This window comes from Micromys minutus, assembly GCF_963924665.1.
Source record: "Micromys minutus genome assembly, chromosome: 24".
NCBI lineage: Eukaryota > Metazoa > Chordata > Mammalia > Rodentia > Muridae > Micromys > Micromys minutus.
The window spans coordinates 44,501,368-44,527,508 of record NC_137959.1 but is presented as its reverse complement, the minus strand read 5'-3'; the positions used below and the strand labels follow the sequence as shown (position 1 = coordinate 44,527,508).

The window sequence follows — 26,141 nt, the reverse complement described above, 5'->3', positions numbered from 1 at the left end:
AAAGGGGCCTGACCCTATGGGACTGACACTGAGGCCCCTGGAGACCCCCAGGGGATGTCTGCTGCTGGCTTCATCATCAGGAATTAGATTAGTTTTCCATAAAAACAGGATGTGGCAGTAGAGGACGGCCCGCCCGGCATTTTTCTCACTCTTTTTTCCAGGAACTGAATGTATAGCCCTTGGCCAGCACTGTCCCTGTCCCCACCCTGCCTGCCTGTGCAGGGAACAGCCTGCACTTTGCTCTTAAGTGGCTTCTTAATCGGCTTCTCTTGCTGGCCAGGGGAACTCACTGCTCCTCCCGGAGCCAGTAAGCCTCTGTGGGGATAGTCTGGCAGTATTCAAGGGCCAGGGAGGGTAAAGCGTGGAAGGAAGGTTTGGATCACTGGGCCTGACTGACTTCCCTGTGCCCCGTTCCCGGGATGCTTCACTGGGCACAAAATCGGGGTTCTTGGGTCCCTCCTGTGAGCCTTTGCTCTAGAGATCACTGAGAGAATGAAAGCCTACTGTAAGCCGGGGGTTTGCTGAGGAAGAATCTCTAGGCCATGGCCTGAACCTGGGGAAAGTTACCCAAAGTTCCATCCATGTTCAGAGGGTTCCGCTGTTCGATGGGAGCATGCATGGGGCCAACGGAGTCCTGTTCCGTGCCTAGTAGGTCCCATGAGAGAAGCCAGTGGGAGCTGAGTTCCAGTCTTCCGCACATCTGACTCCTGCGGGTGGGGGCAAAGTCCCTGGGGCTGGGGCTGGCTTAGTGGTACATTTCTAGGTAACTCTGTCCCTCCTTGCACGGTTCATCTTCTGTGGGTGGGGACAGCAGTGGTCCCCCCTCCTAGATGTCTCAGCTTTGTCCTATGAGTGCAGGACCTGCTCCCAACTCCCAGGCTGAGACTTGGTAAACTCTGCTGTGAGGCTCTGAGATTTGAGGGGAGGGGTGGAGCCTCCCGGGAAGGGAAGCAAAATGGCAACCACTCAGCACTTAGCACCTCAGCATCCTCCAGGGGGTGGTGATCAGAGCCAGATAGAGCCTCTCAGTAGCTGTGGAGCACTGGACCGCTCCCCAGTTTCTTCCCCGGCGGGTCTGGGTCTCCCGTGACCTCTGTATCCTGGTCTTGGAATTGGTGTTACGGGTTGGGCAATGCAGCTCTCCTGCCAGGCTCTCCTGGGTCCCTCAGGCCAGGAATCCAGATGTTTTCTTCTGTCCCAGTCCCAGACATCCTGCAGCCACATCCTGGAATACCCTTGAGACTGGCCCTGGGTACAGCTCATTGCTGATCAATTCCTTAGAAGAGGTCTGGGGAGGCAAGAGGACCATGGGACCCCGGGTAGAGAGCTCCGGCTTCAGTTGGTTCTGATAGGGAAGGTATGGTACCAGGAAGTGTGTCCTCACTTCCTTTTCCTCTATATTTTAAAGTCTTGAGAATTAAGACATGGGGCTGGAGAGATGGCTCAGCGGGTAAGAGCACTGACTGCTTTTCCAGAGGTCCTGAGTTCAATTCCCAGAACTTACATGGTGGCTCACAACCATCTGTAACGGGATCCAATGCCCTCTTCTGGTGTGTCTGAAGACAGAAACACTGCATGCACACATAAATACATCTTTTTTTAAAAGAAAAATTAATACCACAAAGTATGCTGAGAGTTGGTCAGGGATCTTTCACAAAAGGGGAAACTGAGGCTTGCTGGGCACAGGTCATCTACACATGTGTTGGGGTGGGACCAGGCATGGCCACCAGTGTTAGAGCTGACAGTGTTGATCCTTCCCTTGGGCACTTGTGGAGCCCAGGACTTTCCCACCCTGCCTGAGGCCAGAGCTGCTGAGAGGAGAACTTGGCTCTAGGCTTCCTTCTGGCTGGTACTGCTCCATGAGGTCATATTGGGGTTCTGGGGATAGAGAGGGGTCATTTGCTGCAGTTTCAGACAGGAGTGTTCCATCTGTCTGTACCTGTCTCTCGCTGTCCATCCATCCATCTTCTATCTCTTCTCTATTATTTACCCATTCACCCTCTCTGTGTCCACTATCTGTCACCTCTTTGTGTTTATGTCATCTGCCCATCTGTCCCTGTGCTGCCAAGGTGTGGCTGGGAGAAGACGGACCCGATGCCATTTTGCCCCTGAAAACAGAGATGCTGTATGTAGAGGCTCGGGCTCAGAAGGGGTGCCTGGCCAGGGAACGTCCCTCACCTGGCTGCTTCTTGGGACAGTGACTATTTCCTGCTGTGTTAGCAGCAAGAGGCAGTTGGGTAACATTCTTCCAAGGTGCCAGGGAGGCCCTGGAGAGTTGGACAGCCTACAGGCAGGCCCTGAGCAGCTTACATAAGGGCCAAGAGGTGCTATGGTGAGTCACAGGGTGGTGGTCTGAGTCAGTGTATAACCAAAGCCTTAGCCAAAGCCACGTGGGAATGTGGGGTGGCTGGAGCTGTTTTGGCCAGGTACTTACATGTACCAGGAAAGCTATGGCTCTCATGAGTGGTGGCCAGAGGGCTTCCAGGTACCAGAGCTCCCTCCCGTGGAACCCACTACCTTCCTGTGACAAAATGATACAGATTACTGCTAATGGAGTTAATCAGAGCTGGCCATGGTCTCTGCATCCTCCCAGCAGCCGTGGTTCAGATCAGCTTGCTGTGGGATGTGCTGCTAACATCATGCATTTATACAGGTTGTAGCAGGCAGAGCTGGTTGGCTAGAGGTATGGCCTGTACCTGTTGCTCTTCTTCAAGGGAGCCCTTAAAGGATTGGACTGCCTAGGCAAGACTGAGTGTGGTGATTTGAATGAGAATGGCCCTTACAGGCTCATGTATTTGACTATTTAGTCCCTAGTTAGTAGAAGTGTTTGGGAAGGATTAGGAGGTGTGGCCTTACTGGAGGGGGTGTGTCCCTGGGTTGGGCTTTGAGGTTTCAAAGGCTATTCCCAGTCAGCTGTCTCCCTCATGCTCGCAGATCAGATGTAAGCTACTGCTCTAGCTCCATACCTGCCTGCCTGCCTGCCTGCCTGCCTGCCTGCCTGCCTGCCTGCCTGCCTGTTATCATGCTCCTTGCTATGATGATCATGGACTCTAAGCCTCTGAAAGTAAGCCTCAGTAAAGTCTTTCTTCTATCCCTTGCCTTGGTCATGGGGTCTCACTGGCATCAGCACACTGACTAAGACATTAAGATTCCAAATTTCCATGGGTTGTCATGTGAGGCTGAAGGCATGGCTGGAAACCCCAAATTGAGGACTTAAAAGGATGGTCATGGCCCTCTTTGTCCACCCCCTGTTTTCCTCCCCCTAGATAGGGTTCCTCTGTGTAGCTCTGGTTGTCCTTGAACTCATTCTGTAGACCAGGCTGGCCTCAAACCCAGATTTGCCTGTTTATGCCTCCCAAGTACTGGAATTAAAGGTGTGTGCCACTATGCCTGGCTGCCCTTGTTCCTTGGTACTCTAACCACATGACCCCATTGGTCATCTCCTGTGTTGTTGGGCCTCATGTCTGCCAATTCTGCATGTGTGGCCCCAAGTCTCGTTCCTCCGCTCTGAGATCATGGTAATGGCCTTTCTACTAAACTGTACAGCCGGTTTTTGTTGTCTTTATTCCCGAACAGCTTGGCCCTAATGATTGTTTGTGTTGTAAGTTATTTAGAGTGCAAATAATTTTATTAAAAGAATATAGACATCATACTCCAGGCAGTCAAGGGTCCCAGAACCAGTCTGTCCTGGGTATTGTGGTTACCCATATTGTTTTTGTTTGTTTGGGGACAGGGTCTCTCTTTGTATCCCAAGCTTGCTTGGCACTTTCCATGTAGGCCAGGCTTGCTTTAAACTCACAACAATCCTCCTGCCTCAACTTCACTAGTGCCCACATGACAGGTGTGCACAGCACCTGTATTTGTGGCAGATCTGGATCTCTCGCTGACCTACCATGGTGAGAAAGCTCTCTCTGAGCTACAGGTAGCTGGGGTTAGATTCTTTTGTGACTTCCGCAGCCTGGCCTGGGCATTGCAGATGGGCAAGTGTCCTCTCTGGGAGCAAAGGGGGCAGCTGCTCTTGTCTGAGGCCAGAGCAGTCTCACTAGTGCAGTTCTCAGGGACACAGATTAGTGTCAGTCTCAGGGAGGTTTCTGCTGTGAGAATTGTGGGGCCCAGACTTGTGCCACAGCCTCAGAATGTGAGTGGAGGTATGGTGACGGAGGGACTAGTCTGGCTCAGAGAGGTCCAGAGGGCTGGGCTGGGTACTGCAGAGCGTTGTCTAGGTTTCCTAAGCCTCTCCACCCTCCTCAGGTACCTTGCTTAGCTGGCAGTGAGGAATCCTGCCTTCTGGCAGCTTGGAATTCTGGGGGCAGTGCCTTCAGTTCAGGAGCTCTGTTGTTTACCCAGAGCGAAAGGCCAGCCTTTGCATGCTAATCAGTGTGGTTCAAGAGGCTTCTGGAATGTGCTGTCCACTCTGGAGGGAAATTGCCTGTGGTAACCTATTCCCTGCCTAGCAAGTGCTTTGCCCAGGAGATGCCCCCTCACTTGTCTTGTTAGAGCACCCCCTCCCTTGGAGAGAAGAGGTGAGTCCAGAGCTGTCTTTCCCAGGCGGCTCACCCTGAGTTTGGAGCCTGGCCTCCTCACCAAGGAACCTTTTACGCGCTTGGTCTGGCAGTCACCAAAGCCCCCGGGGGTCCTGAGACCCAACTATGATATTACTGAGCATTCAAGAGCTACTGTGCTGGCTTTATCCCGTTGCTTGCAACTTAACAGGTGGACACTGGGCCAGTTTGAATCATAACCTGGAACTCTGGGTGACATCAGGTCCTGGTGAGTGTCTCTGGCCACCCTGCTTCAGTTTGCCTCTTTGATGGCACCCTCTGTGGCACTCTCAGATGACTCTAGCTGGAGAACTATGGAGTTGGAATTGACCACTGACCGCACTAACCTGGGGGTGTGTGATTGTCCAGTTGTGAGTGTGTAATGGGGTCTCGGGGGTCTCTGTGTTCCTAGGAAAGAGCCCGAGGCATATGTGTGCTTGTTGCCAGGGGACAGAGAAACCGACAACGCCCTGGCCTGGTGCTTCTGTTTTGCTTGCTTGTTTTTTTTGTTTTGTTTTGTTTTTACCTCTGTCTGGAAGAGTAGGTGAAGCTGTGGAGGGGCCATGCTCACAGTGCCTCAGTTTCCCCTGTCTGACCGATGGTGGGTAATGGGTAGGGAAGGGGAGGCTCTACCTAGAAAAGCCTTCTGTGGATTGCTAGGTCCTTGCCATGCGGTGCCTTGGCATCTCAGCCCCCGTGCCCTTTGCACCTCAGCTGGGATATACTTTTTATTAAAGGCAGTGGGAACTCTTGTCCCTGGGAAACTTGGGTAGTCACGATTTTGGAAGGGGTGACTTATGGTCAGGCGAGGGAATTAGGCAGGACTGGCCCTCGTGGAGGCTCTGTTAGCGGCTCCCCAGGCTTCTTCCAGGCTCTGGAGAACTCATGGTTTATTGAGGAAGAACTCACAGTCTGAGGCTACGTTTGTCAGCGGCACACCATGTACAGGGCCAGCAGTGGCCCTTCCTGGCTAGGCTTCCTACTGAGGCCAAAGACCCCTGAGCTCCAAGCGGTCTCTGAGGAGGGTGTCACCTTCAGGAGGGATGGTTCTGCAGGCCAACTCCCTCCCAAATGGGAGAGGCACTATTCTGGACCCATGTATTTCCTGGAGCCCTGCCCATTGGGTCTCCTGCCTGTTTACCTGTGACAGACAGTAGAGATGACTGCAGATAGGTCTGGCTTCCTCCCTCCAGGGACAAGTGGGTGGGGATAGCTGATACGGAGTGGGGCCCACCCTGTACCCTGAATTCTCTTTTGCTGATAGTTGTTGCCTGTGGGTAGGTCAGTTTAGAGTAGCTCCAGTCCTGAACCTCCAAGGGCCAGTGTGGATTACAGACTGTGCCTCTGTATATAATGGGCAGTGTGGGTTATTTGGGGGAGACTGTAAGCAGGGTCCCCAGTTGGTTAGCCTCTGCTGGGAATGGAGCCCGTCACGGTCAGATTGAGTTACTCCTCATATCTTCTCTATCTCTGGTCTCTGGCTGTCCTGAGAAGTTTGGGGTGGGAGGTAAACAGCCCTCTGCCAGCTCGTTCCTGCTGCCTCGTGCCAGCAGTAGCTGATTCATCCTTGATCTCCTTGGCTGATGCAGCCCTGGTTGAGAGCTAGGGTTCAGCACCAAGGCTTTTCCTGCTGGTCTTCTGGGCCCCCACCTCCTTCAGCACTTCCCATCCGCTCTCCTACAAGTGGGTGCTGTGGAGTTGCCCCATTAGTGAGAAGCCGAGGTAAGACACCTCCATGCCTTGCGGGCCACATCCAGCTCGCTGGGCAGCGGGCATCCCTCCCCCCTCCAGTCGTCCTGACTCATCTGTCCCTACTGTTTGTTGGTTACCTGCATAACCTACCTCAGCCAGTCCTCTCCTGCCCTGCAACTTCCTCAAAGCATCGCAAGGTTGCCGTGGGCTAGGTAGATGGGAGAATGTGACTGTGTGTCCCCTGCTTTGTGTATACTATGGCCACCAGGCCACCCTCGGTGTAGGCCCTTTAACTGTGGTGGAGAGAGAGAGAGCCAGGATGACTTGGTTCAGCTGAGCTGTGAAACCACGTTTTCCAGACATCACACTAATTAAACCCCCAACACTGTGGTAATTAAATGCTCCAAGTGCTCCCAGAGCCCCAGGCAGTTTGGCCGGGCTCCAAGTGGGTACCATGATGTTCCCGTGCCTCTCCCAACCCCGGCTACTCGGGGCTGGGGCAGCTCCCAACGTGACTCTTCTCACTCAGCCAAGACTGGTCCACATGTCCTCCTGACTCTGCTGTTGTCTCAATTTCCCCGCCGTGGGTCTCAGTTTCTCTCCAGCAGAAAGGAAACTCCGGATCCGTTTAGAGCTCTATCTATCCTCAATGTGCTTTGAAACTGTTCCTGCACCTCAGGTCTGCTTTGGAACCTGAAGAGGTGTCAGCTAGGCATTCTCAACCTCCTCATCTTCCCTGTCTCCAGCAGATCAGGAATGATTCCCAAAAGGGGCCAGTATCCATGAACAGTCTGTATCCAGCGCTGAAATTACCAAGGGCCTGAGGTCCCTGCTGGTGTGGGTGAGAGGGCCTTTGGGTACAGAAGGCGAAGCCCGGGTCCATGGCCGTCTCATGGGGAGCTCACATGACCGCCAGGCCCAGTGTTTACCTCGGGCTGTAGAGGTGACAAGTGAGGACAAGCTCAAAGGAGCAAAGAAGTTGCACATTAGGCCTGACCCTCTTTGCTGCTGGCTGCACCTAGGCCTGATCACAGGCGCTAAGATATCTGGCCACACTGCCCAGGATAATTCAGTCTACGAGCCCTAGTCCCAAGCCTTAGGGACATGTCCAGGCAGCTGGCTTCCTCATGTGCCCTCAGCTGACTGTACCAACACTCCTCTTCCAGGAAGGGGGATTGACCAGAGCCTTCTGGGCCTGGTTTGGCTTCGGTTTGTGTTTCAGCCTCCCTGGAGGTGGCAGGTGTGGCCACTGGGCTTCAGTGACACCACAGCTCCATGCAGCTCCAGCACAGAGCAGAGCTGATCTAGCTGATGCCGGATTCCCCTACCAACAGAAATCATCCTTCCTCTTCCTCCTCAGCCTGGCCCCACCCACTGGCAGAAATCTCACACAGAAGTGTTTATAGTTGCAGCCCAGGCCAAATAAGGCAGACCAGCGGCTGACCGGGAATCCCAACGGGTTGTAGGGAGCAGTTGGGGTGTGGACCAGGATCCCCCTAATCCTGCAGCTGTCCTGCTCAGTAGCAGGTATCTAGTCCCCTCTCTTGTCACATAGCTAACTGGCACGGCAAAAGGCAGGATCTAGGAGGGCACTTCCTAGATCTGCAGATCTGGGTTTTAGTGTGGTTAATATACCCATGTATTTTGTGGTGGTTGACCCATGCTTCACACATGGCTAGGCAAGGGGTCTACCACTGAGGCACTAGGTCACATTTCCAGTCGGGTCTTATATGACCTAAGCTGTCCTTGAATTCCCTAGGTAGCTGAGGTCAACCTCACCTAATCCTCCATTCACCGGATCCTCCCACGTGCTTAGAGTATAGACCATGTACTACCACTCCTGGTCTCTATCTATCTCTCTATCTATCTATCTATCTATCTATCTATCTATCTATCTATCTATCTCTCTCTCTATCTATCTATCTATCTATCTATCTCTCTATCTCTCTATCTATCTATCTATCTATCTATCTATCTCTATCTATCTATCTATCTATCTATCTCTCTATCTATCTATCTATCTATCTCTCTATCTATCTCTCTATCTCTCTATCTATCTATCTATCTCTCTATCTATCTATCTATCTCTCTATCTCTCTATCTATCTCTCTATCTCTCTATCTATCTATCTATCTATCTATCTCTCTATCTATCTCTCTATCTCTCTATCTCTCTATCTATTTTTGAGACAAGGTCTTGCTGAGTATTCTAGGCCAGACTGGAACTTGGGATCCTCCTGCTTCAGCATCCTGGGTAGCTGAGGTCCCAGGCCTGAGCCACCAGGCTCAACTAGGAGTCTAATCTGGTAGCTGCTGTTTGCTCTTGGAGGAAGATAGTTTGTGGCCCTCCCTGCCCTTCACTTCTGTGAAGGCCAGACAGGACCAGAAGCTGACCGTACCTAGCTGACCGTCTTTCCAGTCAGTTTATGTACTAAGCACTCTGGTAATGTGTGGCAGCACTCCTTTTATGAGAAAAGGAGATGTCAAATGCAGACGTTTAAAAATATATTTATTTTAACTTTATTGTGTATGTGTATTTAGGTGTGTAGTATGAGTGTGTCACACATGGTTGTGGAGGTCCGAGGACAGACTTTGAGAGTTAGTTCTCTCACTGTATGCAACCTGGGGATCAAACTCAGGTCAGGCTTGTCCTTTACCCCCACACAGGGCTGTTTTACAAGCCCCAAGGACTGTGTCTTAGCTATGGTTTCTATAGGTGCAACCAAACATTATGACAAAAAAGCAAGCTGGGGAGGAAAGGGTTTAATTCAGCTTACACCCCCATGGAGGGGTGCTACTTACTGGCTTGCTCCTCATGGCTTGCTCAGCCAGCTTTCTTAAAGAACCCAGGATTACCCAGCCTAGGGATGGCACCACCCATGGTGAACCAAGCCCTCCCCCATCAATTACTGACTGAGAAAATGCCTTGCAGCTGGCTCTCATGGAGAAATTTCCTCAGCTGAGGTTCCTTCCTCTGTGATGATTCTTAACTTGTGTCAAGTTGACACACAAAACCAGCCAGTACAGAGAGATATTCGTGAGATGATTCTGGACCCCCTCACACAGAGATTGTGTGGACCCTCAGAGCCTTCTCGTCTCTTTACAGAGATCAAATACATGGACAGTTTCTTGGTTACGTTTGTTTATTTTCAATAAAAGTTCTTATTATTTTAAGTGTACAGATGTGTGGCCTGCGCATCTATCTGTGCACCACATACTTTCCTGGTGCCTGCAGAGGCCAGAAGAGAGCATCAGATCCCCTGAAACTGGAGTTACAGATACTTGTGAGCGAGTGCTAGGAGCTAAATCTGGGTCCTCTGGAAAAGCAGCCAATGCTCTTAACTGCTGAGCCATTTCTCCAGGCCTCTGGTTTACTTTTTAAAGTTTTTGTGTGTTTGTTTTTAGATGTGTTTATTTTATGTATATGAGTATGTTGTCACTGACACACCGTACGTCATAGCGGAGGGAGTCAGATCTCATTACAGATGGTTGTGAGCCACCGTGTGGTTGCTGGGAATTGAACCCAGGACCTCTGGAAGAGCAGCCAGTGATCTTAACCACTGAGCCATCTCTCCAGCCCTGTTGTTCAGGAGTGTGTGTGTCACCTCTCAGGTGCTATATCTAGTGTGCCAGCAGGAGCACCATAGATGGGGACAGTTGGGACTCTTAAAGTAAGCTGAGCAATGTGAGACAGGCTAGGCTTGTCTGTGGTTGTCAAACAGTTGGGAGGAATTCAGGTGCTCTTGGGATCGGTGTTGCAGGGCATGTGCAGGCATCTGTGGGGTCCCTGGCGCTGTCCTCCGAATGGACTCATACGGGTGGACACAAAGGCTATGGCTGAAGTTGTTACTCTGGTTGCCAGGCTAGTCACCTCCCGAAGGTCCACAGATGTGTTCCTCCAGGACATCATAGACGAGGGACAGTGAGCTGCTTGTTTTCAGAATGCTGTCCCCAGTCATATGGGAACTTCTATAGGCCAGTGTGATGGACAGCGGCCTCAGTAAGCCAAGTGATAGAGGGCAGGAGAGAAAGAGGCTGGGGTACTGTCCCAGTCGAGAGTGAGCCACAGACAGCACACTGGCTTATAGAAGAACAGCAGAAAGTCCACAAGGTTAGGTGGTCACACGAGGGCCTACAACAAGGATCTTAAATGGTAGGCAAGAAATCAGGCCTGCTCCTGTCTCAGAGCTGTGGGCACCATCATCCCTTGACTGACAATGGGAGGAAACTCAAGAGCAGCCCCTGCCTGGGGATGCAGCCTGGGTTATAGGCATGAGGCCAAAGCGGGGGGGGGGGTATTTCCCTGTCCCTTCCCTCCCTACCCCACCTTGCTGGTTAGAGAAATAGAGATGGTCAGGCTAGCTGGCCAGGAATGTCCAAGGCATCTTCTGGGGTTGGCTGAAGTTTGTGACACTCACATGGAATAGCTCTAGAATTCCCTGCTTCTGAGACTGTCTGCGGGAGTTAGGGTGAGGTAGACTAAAGTCACCTACTGTCCTAGACTCATCCAAAGCCCCCCTGCTTTTACTCAGCCCCCCCAGTTCCCAGGGTTGGGCACATAGTACCAGGTTTAGAGCTTGGTCTTCAATTTTTATCCCCCCCTTTTAAAATTAACTTATTTATTTAATGTATTCGGGTACACTGCAGCTGTCTTCAGACACACCAGAAGAGGTCATCAGACCCCATTACAGATGGTTGTGAGCCACCATGTGGTTGCTGGGAATTGAACTCAGGACCTCTGGAAGAGTAGTCAGCGCTCTTAACCCCTGAGGCATCTCTCTAGTCCCTTCTTTCTTTCTTTCTTTCTTTTTCCAGAGGAGGAAAAAGGAAGGGCAAGTTTCCAGTTGTGTACTCCCCGCCTGCTCTCCATTCCTCTTCTGAGATCTCTTCCTATCCCCTTGTTCTGAACGCCTGCCTCTCTGCTGTGCCCAGCATGGACCATATTCTTACCTTCACACTGAAGGGCCCCACTAGCCCTTACCCTATGCTGCAGGCTCCAGTAAGCAGAGCCCTCTCTAGTGGCTGGGATTAATTTAGACATTGTTGTGGTCATGGCTCACGTGTGGTTCCCTCCTAACCCAGGACTCTGCTTGGCGTCTGTGGGTCTCAGTTGAAAATTCTGGTCTTTCCTGAGTCCCGAAAGATCCTTTACTTGTCTCAATTTCTTCTTCTTCTTTTTTTAAAAAGATGTATTTATTTATTTCATGTATGTGAGTACACTGTAGCTGTCTTCAGACACACCAGAAAAGGGCACTGGATCCCATTCCATGTGGTTGCTGGGGACTGAACTCAGGACCTCTGGAAGAGCAGTCAGTGCTCTTAACCGCTGAGCCATCTCTCCAGCCCAATTTCTTCTTCTTACACATGCACATAAATCACATAGGGACAGGAACTCACCTCAGGGCACTTACCACAGCCACTGGTGACTAGGCTCTCTGTGGTGCCTTGTGTGGGCAGATGCCCAGGTCCTGAGAGCAGAACTATATCATAGATCCTTACAATCTATCAGATTCTCAGCTCCAGTGGTGGTCAGTGCAGGCCATTGATGTGTCCAGGACCCTGGTCAGGTGGACTCTGGGGTGTGGAGATTGACCCCTTTCTCCAATCCCTGAAAAACCAAGTTTTCAAGGGGCCCTTGTGACTGATACCCACCCCAGGACTGTGCCAGACATTGGACTGCATGCAGCATTGTACAGGCCTTTGTACAATGCCATGGGATGGGGCGCCCTTCTGAGAAGTAACCTTCTGAGGGTGTAGGCTGCTCCTGGGGTCTTGCCAAGTCTCTCCCAGCCCCGGATCTATGGCCTCTCTAGACAGCATGCTCATCTGTGGGAGCCAAGGTCTCAGTGGAGTCTCTACTCCACCACTGGACAAAGCTATTGCATAGCTAGGCTGCTGTTCTTAAAGATTCAGGCTCCTCTGCCTTGCTTTTTTTTTTTTTTTTTTTTTGCCAGACACCACTTCCTCCAGGGCTGAGACTATGCCTGCCCCAGGGTCCTTAAGCAGGCCCTGTTCTGCCCTACTCTGCCCTGTCTTGTCCTGTTCTGCCCTAGAGATGGGCTAGTCTGGTCCCTCCTGCTGGGGCCTCTGCCCAGCTCTCCTTCCTCACCGAGGACTTTCTTTTGGCCTAGAGATACTCTCCTCCATGGTACATTCTGTTTCATCTTCAGGCAGGTAGTCTAGAGGCTGAGAGGGCGGGCCACCTATACCTGTTCCCTCTCTTATGCAGACAGGAGTGACAATGATGGGGTGTGGAGGGGGGTTATTTGAGACCCTCAACTTTGTGTCTGTTCCGGGCTGAGGTGGTAGGGTGAAGTGTGTCTGCTCCTCACCCCATCTCCCCATGCTGTTTCTACACATGAAGTTTGTCTCTGCTTGGCCTCCTGTATTGGCGCAGACTAGTGTGTGAATCTTCACTGTGCTCTGTCCCTGCTGGTACAGCCCATCTCCCTAAAGGATCCAGTCATCTTGAACACACACTGCCTCTCTGCACCTTTCCTTCTGTCTGTCCAGCACTGGCTGTGGCAAGGGAAGCTCTCTGCAGATTGGCCTTGTGCTTCAGAGCTATTTACAAATGAGTCTGGCATTTGCCTTGGGGTTGGCATAAGGCTTCATTGACCGAGACATATGGGAGCAGTTTACTCAAAGAGCCTCCATGGAGTGGAGAACCAATGGACTCTCATCTTCTACCTAAACCTTGGGCCAGGCTTTAGTAATTGAGGTCATCTTCAGGCCTGTCTTCTTGCTCTTGGGAGGAGGGGTGGTCACAAGCCTTCTGTGTGGAGTACTCTCAAAGTTGTGTGTGGTCCTATTACCCTTAAGCACCCCCTCTCTGACCCAGTTCCCACTAAGAGCGAACTTGCTCTGCTCTGGGTCACTCAGAGTCCAGGGGAGCCACCCTGAGGGCTTTATTACCCCCAGTCATGAATGTTAACAAGGGTCTTCAGCTTTGTCTGTAGGGTGAGGGTTTATAAAGGGTTAAGCATGTGCTGGCCTGCAAGGGGCCCTTCCGGCCTCTGTCTGTCCTGTTTCTGCTGGCTCAGGAAAGGCCTGTTTCCTGTGAACTCACAGGCTTTGCCCAGCAGCTCCACCAGAACTGGCTGAGGCTCTTCCCTCTTTTAGGAATGTCTTTGTCCCCTATGACCCCTCGGGCAGTAGCCACTACCCTTCAAGGACAAAGACAAGGCTGTCCTCTCCAGGCTGCTTGCAATGAAGGATGCTTCACCTCTGGCCTTGGCACAGCTAAAGTCACGGTTATGATAGTCACATCAGTGCGCTTCAACCAACATCCCACCAGGACCGGGGAGCAGCTGACACGGCCTGGCTCTATTGCCTTCGTAGTGCTCTTCCCTCTCTTCCAGAAGTGAGAGCAGCACTGCTGACCCAGGCAGGGCTCATCAGCGGGGCTTGCTCCTCTGGCTGTCTCCTCGCTCTTGAGGTGTGATAACCTGGGAGGAATGATGGCTGGGAATGAGACACTGGAGTGGCAGGTTGTGCCTCTGAGCCTGTGTTTTTGAGTAGAGTGTTAGTCTCTGGGCATAGCCTTTATTTATCTGTACAGCAGTGGGGTCAGCTCTGCACTAAGGGGAAGAAAGGAAGAAAGGAAGGGGGAGGGATGGAGGAAGGGAGGGAGGAAGGAAGGGAGGGAGAGAGGAAGGAAAAGAGGCAGGAGAAAGGGAAAACACTCAGGCCTGTGCACTCCCAAGCTGACCTGCGTGGCTGAGGCAAGGAGTTACCCTCTGTCCGGCCCCTGGTACCTCACCTTGCGTTTCCTGTCTTTGGCACATATAGCTATTTAGGGTTCTCCTGGCCCCACCTGGGGTTGGGAGAAGTGGGGAGGCCAGGCCTCAAGCTCAGTACCCCATACCACATTTCCTGTTGTCAGGAAGCCAGGCATGGACGTTTATACCATCTTCGGTGTTTGGCTTCTGGAACCCTTCACAGATTTCAGACACCATTCATTGATTTATTTGGGTAAAAAGATATGTTTGAGAAGTTTGCCATCTTGATCTATTTTTGATAGTGCAGTGGCATTAGACACATCCTCATATGTCACTAATGGCCACCTCAGGCCCGTCTCATTTTCCTTACTGAAACTTGATAGCAGTTAAGTTAAACTTTAGCCTCAGGGCTGGAGAGATGGCTCAGTGGTTCAGAGCACTGACTGCTCTTCCAGAGGTCCTGAGTTCAATTTCCAGCAACCACATGGTGGCTCACAACCATCTGTAATGGGATCTGTTGCCTTTTTCTGGTGTATCTGAAGACAGCTACCATGTACTTATATATATATATATATATATATATATAAGTAAATAAATAAATAAACAAATACTTCTTTAAATATGGAATTAAAATAATTAAATAAATAAATACTTCTTTAAAAATGAAAGAGGACAACAGATCCCATTACATGTGCTTGTGAACCGCCATGTGGTTGCTGGGAATTGAACTCAGGACCTCTGGAAGAGCAGCCAGTGCTCTTAAAAATAAATAATTCTTAAAAAAATAAATAAACTTAAACCTCCCCCTCCCTGCCCCCAGAAACACACACAAAGAGCCTTGGGGTCTGAATTTTGAGCTTGCTAAGCAGGGTGTTGGGTGAAGTACCTGTCCCTGCTCCCTGGGCTGGTGTTGGTCCCCCTTCACAGGCTGTGCTTGTGGGGCCAGAACTCAAAGTCAGGCGTCTTCTCTGCTGTCTTCCACCTTATTTAGGAGTCCATCAGTTGGCTTGATTGCCCAGCAGGCTCTGGGAATCCACCTGCCGATGTTTCCACAGCCCCCCCCCCATGAAGTTAGAGGTGCATGCTACCTACCACACACAGCATTTCATACCTGTATCAATCAACCATATATAATCCAAGTGTGCATGTGTGTGTGAATGCAGGTCCCAAGTGTGCATGTGTGTGTGAATGCAGGTATGTGCATGTCACAGTGTGCTCACGGAAGTCAAAGGGCAAGCCTGGGTGTTGGTTCTCACCTTCCACCTTGTTTGGCACAGGGTTCCTGTTAGTCCCTGCTGCTTTTGCCAAGCTAGCTGGCCTGATTGCTCCTGGCGAGCCTCCTCTCCCACCCATCTCCCAGTACAGGTGTGCTGGAATTACAGGAACCTGGAGTTCTGCATCTGGCTTTTGCACAATTCTGGGGATCCAAACTTGGGTCATCAGGCTTCTATGGTAAGCCACTAAGACATGTCCTTAGCCTGGCTTTTCACCTTTTTACGTGGGTTCTGGTGATCTGAACTCAGGCCCTTGCACCTGTGTGGCATGTCCTCTCGGCTCCCGTCATGGGGTTTTTGATCACTGCCCCCTCATGTACTTGGACTGGTTCAGTGCTGGTGTTCCTGGCATATGAGATCAAACCAATGTCTCAGAGGCAGGACCTGTCACATCAGGGGTGTTACATGGGAGGAAGTTCTTAGGGGCCTGTGGATGGATGGACTGGTGGACAGGATTGACGAGCCAATGGACAGCTGGGTGGACATCCACCGGACTGGAAGCAGCTGCCGGCTAGTGTGAGGGACAGTTTTGCCTCTGGGAGACTGGGCTGGACTGCCCTGGTTGGGCTGAGAGGTGAAACCCTGGAAAGCAGAGGGATTTCGGAAGCTTTGTCACAGATGTACTTCCCTCCTGCCTCTTGGGCCAGAGAAGATTGATTTTTTTTTTTTTTTAATGTATCATTGTTGAAAACTTCAGATTTGATTTAAGAGAGCTGAGCTGTGTGTGGTAGCCAGTGTATGTCAGGAGGAAAACAGCACCCTCACTCCTCCCCTTGGGAGCCAAGAGAAGTGCAGCCATGGTCAACATCCCTCTACCCCCTGCCCTTGGAAGTTTGGATCCGTCTCATGTCCACTGTGATCCTGGAGGAAGACTGTGTCAGGGGCTTTGGAAAGTATACAAGCTGAATTCAGATGGAGTCAGTCACCCAAAGTGGGCAATGTCACCTGAGGAGGTGACCTGGTTCAGCTTAGGTTTATGTGTTTGTTTTGTTCTTGGCGGGGGCAATATCATTTATAACACAATTTAAAAAAATTTTAATGTCCTGTGCACACTGGGTCTCTGCCGCTTTCTTCCAGGGCAACCAGTTTCTAGGGCCAGTTTCTGTCCCCAAGTTCAAGTCTGCCCTGGCTGTGTAGGTCTGTTGTTGGGCTTCCTGGTTCTCATACTTGGGAGGATGAATGGAGGGAGGATGCCCACTCTGAGGAGATTACTCTCTGTGGGATACTGGAGTAGGCTTGGTGCTCCTGGCCACAGAAAATTCAGTCTTGGGAGTACTTTGTCCAGGAGGGAATCAGGGTTCCTGATGCACCCTGGCTCCTTGCTTATGGTCTGCTAACCCTAGTTGTCTAGGGCAGTCAGTTTCTGACAGTAGCAATTGCCTGAGGTGTGGACAGGAAGGAGCCAGCTTGCAGTGAATGGTACTGTGTGGGGCTGGGCCCTCTCACACAGCATGTAGACCCTCTTTGGCCTCGCTCCTTTTGTACCCTATAACACAGGTAGAAACGGCTGGGACTGAGGATTGCATAGGGTCCCAAAACCTTGTCTCCCGGAAAACTCCATGTTTCCGGGAAGAAACTTGCTCATTTGATAAGTGGCCAGCCATGTTATCTGCCTAGGCTTCAGGTCCTTTGGCCTTCCTGGCAAACTTCGGCAGGACAGCGTAGGGCAGCAGGGTATCAGGGACATTCCCAGAGGGAAGCTGTGCACAGGTAAGGGACACGCGCCGGCAGAGTGCTGCAAAGCCAGGTTCAGAACTGCACCGTTCCATCGGTGACGCAGGAAGGGTGCCAGAGCTCTGCCCCAGTGACTTCTACACGGTTGTTCGTGAAACCATTCCTCAGACGAGCTGCCAGCCAATGAATAATAAACAAAACTTCAAACAAGAAGAAAAGCAAGTTACCTGAGCCCTGCGTGGGTAGGATTAGGTCGCGTGGCTAGAACCTTGTGTGTATGCATGTATGAGTACATGGATGGCTTTGGGAGAGTCCTGTGGTACCGTGGAACCTGGGCATCTGGTGACAGGACCATGGATTTTCTGTCTGTGGTGCACAAGCCTTATGTGTACAGGCTTACAAGGGTGAGGAAGGGGCACTGGGGGGGTGCTGCCCCCCAACCCCTCAGGTGAGGGCTGCCCTTATTGTTGGTGTACTAACCATTTGTCTCTCTTCTAGCTTCCTTGTTACGCTTCAATGCTCTCTCGTTGGTCTATTTTCTGTTTCTGCTGCTGCTGCCCTGGCTTCCAGGCCCCTCAAGACACAGCATACCAGGTAAGGGGCAGGATCGGGGATGGGGATGGAGCCCAGCTCCTTGGGGGACTCTGCCCACAGGGTAGGGGCTGGTTATTTGGATAGGTACTCTACAGCCATTGACTTGGTTCGGTTTTAGCAGCTTGGGTAACTCCTCCGGGGGTCTAAGAGTCCCTTCAGTACACACTTGTTCAGTTTTCTTCTTCCTGCTAGTTGCCTGTCACAGGCGGCCCTGATGTCCTTGAAGGTGGCAGGGCATGGGTCATATGTGGCTCCTCATCTGTCACTGAGTGTCCCTCAGAAGGCAGAGGACATTTGTGGGTCCTAGTTGCCCTGTGCAGGTATAGGGTTTAGGGATCAGCGCTGTGGTCCATTCCTCCTTCAGGTAAGTTACCAGGACTGGCCATGTTGTTCTTCCTGGAGAGGCTCTGGCCAGCTTGTCTATCACCCTGCAAAGTAAGGCCCTCCCTACCTTGGACCCCCTTGCCATGTGGAATTGGGCCACAGTGGGCTTCACTGGGGTCTGAGCTGGGCAGGGCTATGTTTCCACTGTTTCCTGCCTTTCAGACAGTAGATAATATGCAGATGCAGGCTAGCCCCGGCGCTGTGCCCATATGTGGGAGTGGACAGTGCTACCAAAGCAAAGTAGGGAAAGTTGGCTGGGCCTCAGCTCTCCACATAGGATGATGCGGGAAGGGTAGGACCACTGTGTCCTCACAGCCCAGGCAGCTGAGGCAGTGTCCTCGGGGGGGGCAGGACATCCTGAAACCCTTCATCCTATGGTTCTGGTCACCTATGCTGTAGGTGCCTAGAGTCTGTTTTGTGGTGACCTATCCCCAAGTGTACCCTCATTCCTAAAGTAGAGAAGCCTTTCTCTTGTCTTCTGGATTTGTTGGGTTCAGATCTGCATGGCAACAACCTGGGGAACATTAGCATTGAAGACCCTGCCCTGGGAGACACTGCAAGTATCACAGCCAGTGTTTGAGGGTCAGCAAAGGTCAGAGCTGGGACTGATGTGACAGCCTGGGGCCCGGGGAAGGCACTTTCAACCTTGACACTCACCCCACAGTGCTGAATTCAGCATGTGTGGGCCCCAGTGAAAGTGGACTTCCTGTAATAAGTTGCCCTGCTGAGAGCCACACCCACTGGCTTATGGGGCTGCAGTCAGGTTGTGAGCCCCATTGTGCCTTTTCAGAGGGCTTTGGGGATCAGCTTCCTGGCTCCTCTTCTTTTGGGGCACCTTTAGGTCATGACACGTTCTACATCAAAACTGTGATGGCCAACTGACGTCTCTCCATATCCCATGGCTCTGTGGCTCTATTCACTGCTAGTGCTCTGTGAAGACAGCCACTAGTGCTTCAGGACAGACTCCCCTTGTTGTTAGCTGTGACATCAGACCTACCACTCTGCCTTGGTCTCTTTGCCATGTGAGTCAAATGTGTCTGAGGGCAGAGATTGGGCAGGGCTACCTTTGGGTTCACCATTCTGCCAACCATAGCAGGGAACTTGCCCAGCCCAGTGTGCTTTGGAACCAGACGGTCTTAGAGGATGGGTAGGCTCTGGGGATGCAGGGACAGATATTTAAGGAGTCCAGCCTGGACAGTGTGCTGGCAGCCCCTGGGCACTGAGCCAAACACTGAGCCCCTCCAAGACATAGCCTAGGTATTGGGTCCTTTCTCCTGTGTTGAGCCTCAGGTGAAGGTCTGTCTGGTTTCCATACTCTGCTCACCACAGAGCCCAGGCCTTCTTGTCCCCAGGTCCTCTTTGGAAACAACTTGTCTCAAGACTGTTTCGTGCCCTATAAACAGCTGGAAATACTCCTGATCAACTGTGGGAGGTACAGACTCCCAGCCAGGCAGGACGGATCATGAGGGAGACTTGGAAAACAGGGTGGGAAGTCTTTTCCTCTCGACCCTCCAGCTCTATCTGTCCAGCCTTAGAGGCCCTCCAGGGACATGATGCTGCCTGGTTTTTCCGGGTGGGAGGGGAAAATGTGAGGCCCGACCGTGCAGAATGGAGCACCCTGTGTGCGTTTATGATTTGTACATCTGCTGCCCTGGCACTGGCTTCTGGAAGGTCTGACGCTGCTGGGCCCTGTTCCCCACGTAGGCGGCTGCCTGATTCTCAGAGGCTGGGCCAAGGCTGGACTGTGCAGGATGCTAAACCAGCTTAGGACTGTGTGTCCCAGGTAGGACAAGGTAGGACAGGATAGATTTGGGATGTATCAGAACCTGTGGTGTGGGGGATCTGCTCCCAGCGCCAGCTTGTGATTTAGAGTCAGGAAGCTGACTCCCTGCCCTAGCAAAATTTACCTCCCAGGATGCCCCTGATCTTTGACCCCCTTTCCCATTTAATTACTCTCTCTCAGGAGACCTGCTCCAGTCTTAGCCTTACCAGTCTGTGGGCCTCTCTCACACGCACACACATACGCACGCACACTCTTCCTCATCTCGGTGGCTCCTAGCTGCTAGGAACTGTGTGACTGGGAAAATGACGAGCAGTTGATTGGTAGGTAACTGGAGTGGACTGCCTTGCTCTCTCAGGACAGACACCTGCACCCTGGGAAGCTAGGTCACAGCTGGCTTCTTGTTCTCTGGATTTAACCCATGCATTGCTCCAGATTAGACGAGGGAAGCCTCCCCCAACTTCTTCTTCTTGCCCCACGAGCCTCAGCTTAGACTCTTGGGGTGACCCTATCCTCTCTTCATCCTGTCAGTGTATGGAGTCCGATGTGCAGAAGACATTCCTCCCCTCACCAGGACCCCAGGCAGCACACCCTGGCCCAGTTCACATTAGAAGTATAGTATTTGCCAACAGCTCATGCGATGTTGTTGAGGGATTCCTGTTTAGGGGCTGCGGAGTATTCAAGAGTCCAGCCTGTGTGAGGCCCGGGGAGGGCTGTGGTCAATGGGGATGGGGCATGAAGGTGGGAAGGAGGCGTGAATGAGGAGAAGCAGAGAGAGTGAGACGCACCTCTGAGTGAGCCTGTGCTGACTCATCGGAGTTTTTAGGAGTTCCTGCAAGTCAAGGCCACAGGTCAGGTGACAGGTTACCACTCTCTCTGCTGTTAGAATGCCCCACCCCTGCCCCTAGCTCACTCCGTTTTTTTCTAGGGAGCAACTGTAACAGTGCAGACTTTTACCGGTGGCTATTCATTGCTGTGCTAAAGCCCCTTCCTTGTCTGAAGGGTACAGGGGTATCGCATGTCCTAGTGTGGGATGAGTTCCTTCTTTGAAGTTGTGTTCCTTCTATCAAGCCAATGCCAATGAGTCAGTGCCCAGACAATGGTAGAAAAGAAAGGTGACCAGAGACAAAGGTAGCTGTCATTCCAGGGCCTTGGGTAAGCCTGGCTAAGCCAGTGCACTCTCTTCCCCATGACAGGGGAGTGGCTGGAAGTGGCCAGGCCAGTAGAGGAGGCCCCGCCTGGAAAGGAGCCAGGTATGGTGTTGGAGAAAACCCAGGGCTTTGAAGATTCTGGGCCAGTGGAGGCACTGGGGTCTGTGCAGGGCTGAGGGTGAAGCCGGGGTGTTGACAGCGAGTCTGGGGAGGGAGTGGCTGGGCCTGAGAGCTCATCCGTCCTCCTGGAGCCTCCCCCCTCCTCAGGTCAAATGGGGAGGGTTAGCACTACCTCAGAGCTTGTAACAAGGATCAAGCGAGGGTTGAGTCTTAGGTGCAAGTGGAGAGTCCCAAGGCTCAGCAGAAACCCCTGCCCAGCTAAGTGATGGTGAAGATAGTGGTGATGGTGGTGGAGGTGGAGGTGTTGGAGGTGGTGGATGTGGAGGTGGTGGTGGAGGTGGTGGTGATGGTGAAGATGGTGGTAGTGATAGAGGTGGTGGTAGAGTTGGTGGAGGTGGTAATAGAGGTGGTGGTGATAGATAGAGGTGGTAGTGGAAGTGATGGTGGTGGTAGTAGTAGTAGTAGTAGTGGTGGTCGTGAGCTCTTTCTAGAATTGTCCACCCTGCCAACCCCAGGAGTCAGGGTTTATTCCGTAGAGCCTGCCACCACCGAGCCAGCTCTGTCTCTCCTGGTGCTCCCTGCTCTGCTAGGCTCTGCATGCAATTAAACTGTGACATCCTCAGTGCACTTTAGTGCCTACCATTACCCAGGAGGGCTCTCCCAGAGACCCACTGCCCTCAAACTTCCATGGGGCCTTCTCACAGGATGTTCTATTGTGGAGATGGCCTACCACCCTCCCCTCTCTGTGACTATGGCTGTGGCTCTCACGTGCTAACGGTTTCCAAGGAGGACGGTGACCTGTAGAACAGGTCTCCACCGTGCATTGTTCATAGCGGGACAGTCAGCATCTAGCTCCCATCTCTGCTCATGCTACCTGTCCTTCCAAGTACTTGGGACCTACCACAGGGTCCTGAGGACCCTCCTTTCTGGATCTTCTAGAAGGAACCAGCCACACCTTCACCACTCAATGTCACTGGAGCAAAGGATCTCCATCCCTAATGTCAGGACTGCTCTTGGTGATAATCTCAACCTATAGTGAGACTTGTCTCCTTCGTTCTCTGATACCCTACCAGAGGTTGGGTACTGGTGAGTACTTGGACCACAGCTGGAGCATTCTCCTGCCCTCTGGTGCTCAAGGCTTAGCCCAGGGAGCCAGCAAGACAGGACACCTGCCCAGATGCACAATGTGGCTGAGTGCTAGATCCTTCCAGGGTGAAACCTACAGGGAGGAAAAAAGGAATGTCACCAATGAAGCTGGCCGAGTGGGGACCAAGGTCAGTCCTGTGAAAGAGACCTGTAGCTCTGAGGTTTTCAGTGATGATGGCCTCATTAACCTTGTGGCCTGATTTGACAGGGCTACTGCAGTGGGTTGAGCACCCATAGGCAAAGAGCTAAATGCTAGCCCCAGTCTCTGTCTGGGTCTCATAGGGCAGATGAAAGGACCACGGTCTTATATCATCCCTGACCAGGCTATGGCCACCTAGTGTGGTCTGCAGACAAGGACCTCCCTGCTGAGTGGGCTGGCTGGGGTAGTTGGAGGCAGAGCATGTTCGTGGGACATTCTTTAGCTTGAATGAATAACCTACCAAGCACAGCATGTCTCTATGTGACAAGGGTCCTATGGTTTGATGACTCCTGGCCTGTGTCTTTCCCATGAAGTGATCAGTGGGACAAGATCTTAGGGGGCTGCTACTCAGTGGGGCCTGAGGTTGGGGGCTCTATCCTGTTTGCCATGGCTTTGTGTGGCCGTGAGTACTGGAAACATCTGCTCTGCAACACTCCAAATGGAGGCGGTTGGCAACCCACGTTTTGGAGGCATTTGGCCCCCACTGCCCAGGCCCCTTCTCTGGGATACCACCCTCCTCATGCTTTGTTTTCAGCCTCCATGCAGGGGCGAGTGAGCATAGCCGTGGTAGATAAGGTTTCTTGCTTTTCTGTTTGTTTCTCCTCGATCCCAAGACCTAGCAGAGATACCCCTGTATGCTAACTAAATAAGAAAATCCATTGACTCCTGCCTGTTCAGGGGCTTGGATGGTGTTGTGTTTTGGTAAATATTAAAATGATGGCTTAGCCTTTGTTTAAGCCGTGGTCTCACTCTGTGGACGCTGTCCAGTGTGGAGCCGAGCGCATGGACCACTTGGTCCACAAGCAGCACTCTCCAGGCGGTTCCCTTCCCAGGCCGTTCACTCCTTGTGCCCTGTTGCTTCTGTCCCGGGTGGATACGACCGCGCAGGGTGATTCTTTGCTTCACCGCCCGGCACAAACATGACTCCAAAGCCCGATAACTTTTCAAGCAGGTTTCTATATTAAATTCTCAGTCCACAAACCCTCTACACAATCAGATTACATCCAATGGACAAAGATATAAACTACCCTTCTATATGAGATAAAATGACCTATAAAGTCCTTAAAATATTCATATCTACCTATCACCAATTACAGCCACCAGGATCTAGATCTTCCTTCTCAAGGTCCATCTTGATTTTCTAGGAATCTCCCTTCCACCTCCTGCCTCCACTTCTTTGCCTTGACCTTTCCCTGCCTATCTCTCTTCTGTCCAATCATGTATTGCCTTAACATGAATCTACAGTGTTGGTCTCTAGGAACTGGGTGTCTCTGCATACAGCATAGTAGGGAGTAAGACCAGTGCAGCATCTGGGTCAGGGTTGCTCCCTAAACTGCCCTAAACAATCTGTGGCAGTCTCTTCCCCCTTCCGGGCTGATGTTTTCATTTAGAAACCAGAGTCACAACAGTGTCCGCCAACCAAGCACCAGTAGGCGTCCCCAGGAGGTAACAAGCACCCCCGTGGGTTCTGAGGCCTCCCAGAGGCACTGAGCCCTGGTTCCTCGCAGCTGGTTCCCCTGCTCAGAGCCTGTGTCCACACTGAATGTGTGACTCAGGCACACGAACAGGGCATGGTCTACCTGGGGACTATCAGTGTGAGCAGTATCCCACAGATCTGTTCTCTGCCCATTGTCACAGGACACACAGGTCGCCTGCTTCGTGCACTACTCTGCCTCAGCCTCCTCTTCCTGGTGGCCCACCTTGCCTTCCAGATATGCCTACACACCATGCCTCACCTGGACCAGCTTCTGGGACAGAACTGTAAGTGATCAAGGAGCAACTGGGGCAGGGGCGGGGGGACTTGAGGCCAGCAGTCTTGGGGTAGAGGGGATGAGGGTACCCACTGGGAACCTCAGGCTTCCAACTTCATTGGACCACCCTGCCTTACCCCAGGCTTCTCCTGATATGGGCTGTGCCCAGTTCCCTGACCATGATTTATGTGTGACCCAGATGGCCTAGCCCACATCCTGGCAGGGATGTGGTCAGTGGGCTCAGGCCAGTCCCAGAATGGCATCTGGTGGAACAGCCTCAGGGCTTCTGGTGTTCACCTGTCAACATCTTCCTCCTGTGCCTGCTTGTAGCTTAGTTGTATGTCTGTAACACCAGAGGTCCTCAGTGTCCCTGTCTGTCCTTAGTGTCCCTGCCCTTGTACCTGTGCACACTGTCTCTAGTGGGCACCTGTCTTCTCATCAGGCAGGGACTGATACCAGCACCCTAGCTTTATGTGTAGAAGGGGCTTCAATTCTCTACCACTCTGGAGACCAGATCAGCTTCCTAGGCCATTTCCAGCCCCACCTGCCTGAGAGTTCCTGCTGTCCTGCCACTCACAGTCAATGGAGTCTACCTGGCTGCCTTCAGTTCCCCTGTCTGTAAAGATGGCATTTCCAGCCATGCATGGCACTTGGGAGGTAGAAGCAGGAGGGATGCTGTGAGTTCGAGACCAGCCTGGTCTACATAGCAGCTTCCAGCCAGGATTATAATAGAGAGACCCTGTCCCAAAAAAAAAAAAAAAGGTGACATGTTAGCATTCCTGTATCACCGATGTGCTGTCCCATGTGAGATCCCCAGCAGTCATATCTACAGGGTGCCTGGGCCTCACAGGAACAACCACTGGGCACCCTGCCTGGCCTGGAATCTCCTTCCTCAAGCCCTTTCTCTACAGGCAGCCTTTGGGTGAAGGTGTCTCAACACGTAGGGGTTACGAGGTAAGGTTCTTATTCCCTCTGCCACCCCTGTGAGTCCCCCATCTGGGTTCCTGAATCCTACAGATGTCCTCACATCTCCTCATCCCCCCTCCCATTCTGCTCTCCCTGCCTTTCGTAGGCTGGACCTGAAGGACATCTTGAACACCACCAGGCTGGTGGCACCTGACCTGGGAGTGCTGGTGGCATCCTCTCTTTGCCTTGGCCTCTGTGGACACCTCATAAAGAAAGCCCGGCAGAGTCAGCGGCGCACCCAGGAACTGGTAAGAGACTGCAGCAGCCAAGATGGTGGTGAGCGGGTTAGCACTAAAGTCCCACTCGGACTGTTTAGACGTGTTTTCTTTTATTTATTTTGTTCGAGACAGGGTTTCTCTGTGTAACAGAGCCCTGGCTATCCTAGAATTCAATTTGTAGCCCAGGCTAGCCTCAAACTCAGAGTTCCATCTGCTTCTGCCTCCTGAGTGCTGGGATTAAAGGTGCACGCCCGCATCACTGCCTGGCGACAGTTTTGATTTTAACACACATAGACTTTTAAAGTTAAGTTCAGAGGATATTTATATATAGCAAGGGAAGAGGGATGTGGGAGAGGAAACCGTCTTCTGCTGCATTCTCCTATCTCTGTTCTGTGGCTCTGTCCACTGGAAGCCTGCTCTGCAGGACCCCAGTTCTTAAACATCAGAGCCCCCAGTGGATCTGTGTTACGGGAACTGTCACTTGCAGGTATCAGTTACCAAGCTGGGTTAGGACCTGAGGGGTCATGGTTACCTCCCTGAATGACCTGAAACTGTCTCAAACTTATTTCTAGGGTGAGACAGGTCCTGCCATTGTTCCCTGGGGCCACAGCTGGACACTGAGCACCCTTGGGCCCTGCTTGAGGCCCGAGGTCCATCTTCCCCACACCGTGACCGGCTTAGCCTATTCCCCTATCCTACGAGCTGAGATAGGATTTATGGCCACCCAGGTGTCTTGGTGCAGGCACACCCTGCTCTCAGACAGCAGGTCCCAGAACCCATTTATCAACACCTGACACTTGCTGGGCTCCAGAGGAAACCAGAGAGGGGTAGGGACTCCAGAAGCCTTGGGAGGTTGGGGGCTGGGTTGAGCCGAGAGGCTTGGGTAGCTTGGGGGGAGTGGCATCTGTCCCTGTCAACAGCTGTCACTTCC

General features: G+C 52.1%; 1 protein-coding gene across 1 annotated transcript in view; it reads left to right on the top strand.

The window, feature by feature from the left end:
* Positions 1 to 26,141, top strand: part of PIEZO1 (piezo type mechanosensitive ion channel component 1 (Er blood group)) — a gene marked incomplete at its 3' end in the record, with an annotated part of 61,839 nt that overhangs the window by 16,077 nt on the left and 19,621 nt on the right. Inside the window, exons 2-5 of the mRNA XM_080936963.1 lie at positions 17,400 to 17,495; positions 23,914 to 24,036; positions 24,938 to 24,980; positions 25,099 to 25,240. Of these exons, the coding sequence (XP_080793089.1) occupies positions 17,400 to 17,495; positions 23,914 to 24,036; positions 24,938 to 24,980; positions 25,099 to 25,240 (404 nt within the window). The remainder of the gene's footprint in view (positions 1 to 17,399; positions 17,496 to 23,913; positions 24,037 to 24,937; positions 24,981 to 25,098; positions 25,241 to 26,141) is intronic.